The 7,977-nt window shown below is 36.9% G+C and overlaps 1 protein-coding gene and 1 long non-coding RNA gene across 3 annotated transcripts in view; one reads left to right on the top strand and one right to left on the bottom strand.

Moving 5' to 3' along the window:
- LOC106470727 (homeobox protein Hox-A3-like) overlaps positions 1–3,261 on the bottom strand; it is an 11,829-nt gene extending 8,568 nt beyond the window's left edge. Inside the window, exon 1 of the mRNA XM_022399364.1 lies at positions 2,891–3,261. Coding sequence (XP_022255072.1) covers positions 2,891–3,233 — 343 coding nt within the window. The 5' untranslated portion in view covers positions 3,234–3,261. The remainder of the gene's footprint in view (positions 1–2,890) is intronic.
- Positions 1,105–7,977, top strand: part of LOC111088652 — a 7,981-nt gene continuing 1,108 nt past the window's right edge. Inside the window, exons 1-2 of one of the 2 annotated variants that reach the window (XR_002613108.1) lie at positions 1,105–1,226; positions 6,641–6,793. This is a non-coding gene — a long non-coding RNA (uncharacterized LOC111088652). Of the gene's footprint in view, positions 1,258–6,640; positions 6,794–7,977 lie in introns of both variants that reach the window. The other variant, XR_002613109.1, reaches the window with a different exon arrangement.

The raw sequence follows: 7,977 nt of genomic DNA, 5'->3' as shown, positions 1-7,977 counted from the left end.
TCACAAACATTGTGTAGAAAGTTAGTAGGTCTTATAAATTAATCTGATATATACAGATATACATATCATTAATCACAAACATTGTGTAGAAAGTTAGTAGTTATTATAAATTAATCTGATATATACAGATATACATATCATTAATCACAAACATTGTGTAGAAAGTTAGTAGTTATTATAAATTAATCTGATATATACAGATACACATATCATTAATCATAAACATTGTAAAGAAAGTTAGTAAGTCTTATAAATTAATCTGATATATACAGATATACATATAATTAATCACAAATATCATGGAGAATGTTAGTAGTTATTATAAATTAATCTGATATATACAGATATACATATAATTAATCACAAATATCATGGAGAATGTTAGTAGTTATTATAAGTTAATCTGATATATAGAGATATACATATCATTAATCATAAACATCGTGTAGAAAGTTAGTAGTTATTATAAATTAATCCCATATATCGATACATAAATCTACAACTTAAATTAGTTTCATATAATGTGAGTTTATTTACTTTGATAGGATGTTCTGTGAGTTTACTTAGTTTTAGGATATTCAGTGAGGTAAGTTAGTTTGATAGGATACACTGTGAGTTTCGTTAGTTTTGTAAGATATACTGTGAGTTTAGTTAGTTTTATTATACATTCAGTGAGTTTAATTATTTTTAGGATATTCAGTGAGGTAAGTTAGTTTGATAGGATACACTGTGAGTTTTGTTAGTTTTGTAAGATATTCAGTGAGGTAAGTTAGTTTGATAGGATACACTGTGAGTTTTGTTAGTTCAGTATTATCTTTTCTCACTACAATCGAAAAAGTGTAAACACAGCTATAAAACTGCCAATCATTCTTCGTCAGTCATATTACTTGGAATCTTAACAGTCATTAGATACACCCGTAAGGTTTGTTTATGGAGAAAAATTAAACATTAAGGGCTACCTAGTGTTTTCTTCCTCCAATTCAACGCTACCGCCCCACATTGCTATTACGGTTTATAGTGCAGCAGTGTCACTCTCCGCAGGGTTGGGTAAGTGCGTCTTTATGCGCCATACGAGTACAAGTAGAAGCCAGAACTCTGGCAGGCTGATGTAGTGTTGTTTCCTACTGGAGATTGTGTCTACGGTATTGGTCGATGTGAAGGACCAGCCCTGCGGAGTAGAAGATTTATTACAACTCCGTTGTTAGAGAGATTTATAACATACTAGTGTAAGTATGTCTTTTCGCTCGTCGTGACATGGTAAGCAAAATATATATCAATTTGTAGAGATAAAAAGCGAGTATTTAAACTTGTTTGGTATGTTGACAGATAACGCCATTTGAAAGCTAAGAAAAAAAAGTCATAACTTACAAACGTCTGGTGTCGCTGTCGTCGTCGCCATTAAGGCAGGGTGTAGCAAGTGTGGCCTAGAACATTTATAATCTGTTGCTGAGAGCAAATATTTAAATATTAAATTAAATATTTAATACGAAATAAATAATAAAAGATGAAAACTTAACCAAACTATCTTGATCTTTATGGGAACGAATTAGAGACTTAAGCTTCTGGAAGCAATAGTTGTATCAAATCGCCAAACTGTTGGCTTCTTTAGATAATAAGTCGCCATTTGTTGTAAATCGTAAATATAACTAAATGTAACCGATGATCTCGCTGAGAGTGTAAGGTTCAACAAGCGTTTGTTAATTGTTGGCAGAGACGCAAAGTGCTAACACTAAATCTTCAGTTAGTGCTCAAAACACATTTATATAGAAAATCAAATCATTAGCAATACATCTTTGGAGAGACAAAGTTCTAACAGTACATCTGTAGAGACAAAGTGCTAACAGTACATCTGTAGAGACAAAGTTCTAACAGTACATCTGGAGAGGCAAAGTTCTAACAGTACATCTGTAGAGACAAAGTGTTAACAGTACATCTGGAGAGGCAAAGTTCTAACACTACATCTGGAGAGGCAAAGTTCTAACAGTATATCTGGATAGGCAGAGTGCTGAAAGTACTCCTGGAGAGGCAGAGTGCTAACAGTACTCCTGGAGAGGCAGAGTGCTAACAGTACTCCTGGAGAGGCAAAGTGCTAACAGTACTTCTGAAGAGGCAAAGTTCTAACAGTATATCTGGAGAGGCAAAGTGCTAACAGTACATCTGGAGAGGCAAAGTGCTAACAGTACATCTGGAGAAGCAAAGTGCTAACAGTACATCTGGAGAGACAAAGTGCTAACAGTACATCTGGAGAGACGAAGTGCTAACAGTACATCTGGAGAGGCAAAGTGCTAACAGTACATCTGGAGAGACGAAGTGCTAACAGTACATCTGGAGAGACGAAGTGCTAACAGTACATCTGGAGAGGCAAAGTGCTAACAGTACATCTGGAGAGACGAAGTGCTAACAGTACATCTGGAGAGACGAAGTGCTAACACTACATCTGGAGAGGCAAAGTGCTAACACTACACCTATAGATAACCAGAGATTCTCCATTATAAAACATGAAAATACACACACCCTAGAAAGCTACTGACCAGTTTCAGAATTATTCTTAACTTTCGTCTTGGAAGATGTAAAGCTACGTTTTCCATAATGCTAATGTTAGATGTTCCTTCATTTCTCTCCTACTGGGTGGTTCCTCCAGAATCTTAAAACCTTCCTGTGAATGAATACCTCTTGGAAAAGTTAAGACGTCCTGGTAAGCCTTTCTTCACTAAGACTTAGAATAATTTGGTATTTAAATAACAATTATATGAAAAGAAATGAAAGCATATTAAAAAGACGAAGTATAAAACAAGAAAACTGAAAAAAAAACATTTTAAGCCTTTCAAGAGGGCGTTTTATTTAAATTTCCCATTCTTAGAGCCTTTAATCCTTAATGATTCGTTCCTACCTGCCTCGGACTGGTATTCAGGGGGAATGAACGTATGTTGCTGGGAGGCACTGGTCCAAGGACATTCGTCCTCTGGAAATTTATGTGCCTCTTTCACAGAATGCTGGGTTTCTTGTTGACAGTAGTAATCATCGGCCGAATGAAGACGCTCATCCAGGGGTGTGGAAACTTGGAATGGTGACGAGGACTCCAGACAGGGGTCTCCTCGCTGGATTCTGACTTGCTGCAGCTCGTTTTGCATAAATAACGGGTGGGACCCATAATGTACACTCTCGTCGGGGTAAAGTGAACGGTGACAATTCTGAAGTATATCCGAGTTATAACCGCTGAATCCGTTGGTCATGTCCGTTTGTTGATTGTAAAAGGTTACATAGTCAACCTGCCGCGGATCGTAGAGGGGTTTCTGCATTTCGAAACACTTGGTCAAGTTTCGTGCAAGCTGACAGCAGTCTGTCATCGTGATGAAGCTGACGGCCGACTGGCGGGAGTAGTCATGTGACCGGAGTTCATCCAATCCACTGACAGGACTTGAACCTGCGGAAAAGTAGAAGACCGCTACGAACAGCCTGAATGGAGAATGTCATCAATAACTGACCAGCACATGCACGTGACGACTATCCCGAGGGGGCTATAAACAACTCATAAACCTGCTGGAGCGCTACCCGTCCGATCGGATCTTCAACTCGGGGTGAGTGGGGGGGGGGAATATAAGTACAAATACGCCGCCGTTTCAGATAATTTGTAATCCTGCGAAGTCGCTGACCTGATACACTCGGCAGGAAGGTTTTAATCATTAGGAGCTACCAAAGTAACTTTGTGTTACTTACTGTCAATGAAATCCTCAAGTATTCATTAGGACATGATAGGCGTTTATTCAGCTGTATTATGATTATTTACTGTCCGTGGAATCACCAAATGTTCATTAGGACATGATAGGCGTTTATTCAGCTGTATTATAATTATTTACTGTCCGTGGAATCACCAAATGTTCATTTGGACATGATAAGCGTTTATTCAGCTGTATTATTACTATTTACTGTCCGTGGAATCACCAAATGTTCATTATGACATGATAGGCGTTTATTCAGCTGTATTATTATTATTTACTGTCCGTGGAATCACCAAATGTTCATTTGGACATGATAGGCGTTTATTCAGCTGTATTATGATTATTTACTGTCAGGGGAATCACCAAATGTTCATTAGGACATGATAGGCGTTTATTCAGCTGTATTATGATTATTTACTGTCAGAGGAATCTCCAAATGTTCATTAGGACATGATAGGCGTTTATTCAGCTGTATTATGATTATTTACTGTCCGTGGAATCACCAAATGTTCATTAAGACATGATAGGCGTTTATTCAGCAGTATTGTTATTATTATTTACTGTCCGTGGAATCACTAAATGTTCATTCGCCTATCATGTCCTAATGAACATTTGGTGATTCCTCTGACAGTAAATAATCATAATACAGCTGAATAAAGCCAGGAACATTTTTTGTTTGTTTGTTTTATGGGAAAACCCGTATATGCATGACGTATCCTGTGAAGAAAACTTTATATCTGCTTTTTTTCTCGTTTAGGCTTAACTCTCATTATCACTTTCACTAAATATAATACAGAGGACATTGATTTACTGCAAACATTACGTGCTTAGCGGAGCATTGTACTAACAAGTCAACGCGAACCTCGTCAAGTCATGCGTACAGGTAGACAGGTGACGAACGAGGCTTCTGGGATACAAGTAATGTTCGACTTCAGCCACAAATCGGAAGGAAAAATAGAAACGTCCGTTTCAGCATGTTATCAACTCCACCTCCTTTATTTTTTTTTGTTTTGTTTGTTCTACATGTGTACGAACTGGATATTTCGTTGAATACTAGCTAAAACTAAGATAGTAGCTCGTTACGAACTGGATATTTCGTTGAATACTAGCTAAAACTAAGGTAGTAGTTCGTTACGATGTGGATATTTCGTTGAATACTAGCTAAAACTAAAGTAGTAGTTCGTTACGAACTGGATATTTCGTTGAATACTAGCTAAAAATAAGGTAGTAGTTCGTTACGAACTGGATATTTCGTTGAATACTAGCTAAAACTAAGGTAGTAGTTCGTTACGAACTGGATATTTCGTTGAATATTAGCTAAAACTAAAAATAGTAGTTCGTTACGAACTGGATATTTCGTTGAATACTAGCTAAAACTAAAGTAGTAGTTCGTTACGAACTGGATATTTCGTTGAATACTAGCTAAAAATAAGGTAGTAGTTCGTTACGAACTGGATATTTCGTTGAATACTAGCTAAAACTAAAATGGTAGCTCGTTCTGACAATCTTAACTTCTGCTTCCGTTGTCTCTCAACAGTGTGTCCAACAGAGCACACGTGTATTGAACCATTAACACACGAGACCAAACAATATTTACGGCATTGTGTTGACATATTTTACTGCAATAAGTGTTACTGGTGGCTTAACACTACATTTATATTAACTAAATTAAACATTTAACCAACATTCATTCTCAACATTACATATATTTTTTTAATCGCCACAGCTCAGCTGCTGACGAACAAGAGGCTGGGCCTATGCACCCGGCTGGCTGTTCGGGCGGACCCTATTGTCTAAGTCCATCAATCACGTGCACTGCATGTCCGCGTGACACGGCAGAACGCCTCGTTCATATACAGCCTGTCTCTATCCAAAGCCTCTCTGATACACGTTGTTCCAGTAAAAGCGTGGTTTGTCCAAAATGACAGACCGGGCGTCGTCGCTTGATAAAATATAGAACAAAAAAACAGAACAACACTTGATTAGAATACAGACATCCGTTCCAAGTAACTGGACCAATAAGAAACACTGATTACAATATAGATATCCATTCCAAATCACTGGTTCTATAAGGAAAAGTGATTACGGTCAGTGTTTCTTATTGGTCCAGTTACTTGGAACGGATGTCTATATTGGAATGGATATCTATATTGTAAGTAACTGGACCAATAAGAAACACTGATTACAATATAGATATCCATTCCAAATCGCTGGTCCAATAAGGAAAAGTGATTACAATATAGACATCCGTTTCAAGTAGCTGGACCAATAAGAAACACTGATTACAATATAGATATCCATTCCAAATCGCTGGTCCAATAAGGAAAAGTGGTTACAGTATAGACATCCGTTTCAAGTAGCTGGTCAAAATTAAGCCAGGCCCTTTTGTTTCGATGCTTTGTAATCAACCAGTTCTTGATTTGGCCTTCTCCTTTACCTCAACATGCCTCGACTGGACTTTGCCTTCACGTCTGCCTACCTCAGTATATATATCTTTTAACCACGGCCCTGTTAGAATCAACCCTAGACGACGACAACGAATTGGGGGAAGCAATACTGTGGTGGACTCGACGGCTTACGTCGTGTCGTGCAGCCGCCAACAAACAACAGATCAGATCTTTTCGGTGGCAAGTCAAGGCAGAAAGAATAATCCAGTACCGAACATCCCTAAAATAATTTCATTAAATACAACTGTGAGCCAATCAATTAAGTGCGGGGCAAAGAGAAATCCAAATTTCTGACCACCCTTGATTTGAAAACAAACTACCAAAATTGACGACGAAAAAGCTGGTCAACCCAATCAAAGTAACTGTAATATAGACATTCGTTCCAAATGGTTGAACCAATAAGGAACAGTTAGTGTTATCACTCATGATGGTAAACAAACGACGTAATTAGCATGTATAAATTTTGTTTTTCAGTGCAACGAGGGTTAGGAGTTTGTAAAATCGTCCCAGTGAATCCTGAAGTATCATATTGGACCTAAAACCTGGACAAACGTTACTACAAGAGGTATTGTGTCAGTCTGAAGTATCATATTGAACCCAAAACCTAGACAAACGCTACCACAAGAGGTATTGTGAATACTACAAGAGATTAGTTTATGACTACTTAACAATGTGAATACTACAAGAGATTAGTTTATGACTACTTAACAATGTGAATACTACAAGAGATTAGGCTATGGCTACTTAACAATGTGAATACTACAAGAGATTAGGTTATGACTACTTAACAATGTGAATACTACGGGAGATTAGGCTATGACTACTTAACAATGTGAATACAACAAGAGATTAGGCTATGACTACTTAACAATGTGAATACAACAAGAGATTAGGCTAAGACTACTTAACAATGTGAATACTACAAGAGATTAGGCTAAGACTACTTAACAATGTGAATACTACAAGAGATTAGGCTAAGACTACTTAACAATGTGAATACTACAAGAGATTAGGCTAAGACTACTTAGCAATGGGAATACGACAAGAGATTAGTTTATGACTACTTAACAATGTGAATACAACAAGAGATTAGGCTATGGCTACTTAACAATGTGAATACTACAAGAGATTAGGTTATGACTACTTAACAATGTGAATACTACGGGAGATTAAGCTATGACTACTTAACAATGTGAATACTACGGGAGATTAGGTTATGACTACTTAACAATGTGAATACTACAAGAGATTAGGCTAAGACTACTTAACAATGTGAATACTACAGGAGATTAGGCTATGGCTACTTAACAATGTGAAGTCAAAAAAATCTTTGCTACGATATAACAGATGGGGATAATAATAAAACCTAGGTTATAATTGAACCAATACTTTCTCTCACCTAGGTTATAATTGAACCAATAGTTTTTCTCACCTAGGTTATAATTGAACCAATAGTTTTTCTCACCTAGGTTATAATTGAACCAATAGTTTTCTCTCACCTAGGTTATAATTGAACCAATAGTTTTCTCTCACCTAGGTTATAATTGAACCAATACTTTCTCTCACCTAGGTTATAATTGAACCAATAGTTTTTCTCACCTAGGTTATAATTGAACCAATACTTTCTCTCACCTAGGTTATAATTGAACCAATACTTTCTCTCACCTAGGTTATAATTGAACCAATAGTTTTCTCACCTAGGTTATAATTGAACCAATAGTTTTCTCTCACCTAGGTTATAATTGAACCAATACTTTCTCTCACCTAGGTTATAATTGAACCAATAGTTTTTCTCACCTAGGTTATAATTG

The sequence above is a fragment of the Limulus polyphemus genome, unplaced genomic scaffold (genome assembly GCF_000517525.1).
Source record: "Limulus polyphemus unplaced genomic scaffold, Limulus_polyphemus-2.1.2 Scaffold4186, whole genome shotgun sequence".
Taxonomy (NCBI): Eukaryota; Metazoa; Arthropoda; class Merostomata; order Xiphosura; family Limulidae; genus Limulus; species Limulus polyphemus.
Note: the sequence above shows the minus strand (reverse complement) of the source record. Positions and strands in the feature narration are given on the sequence as shown.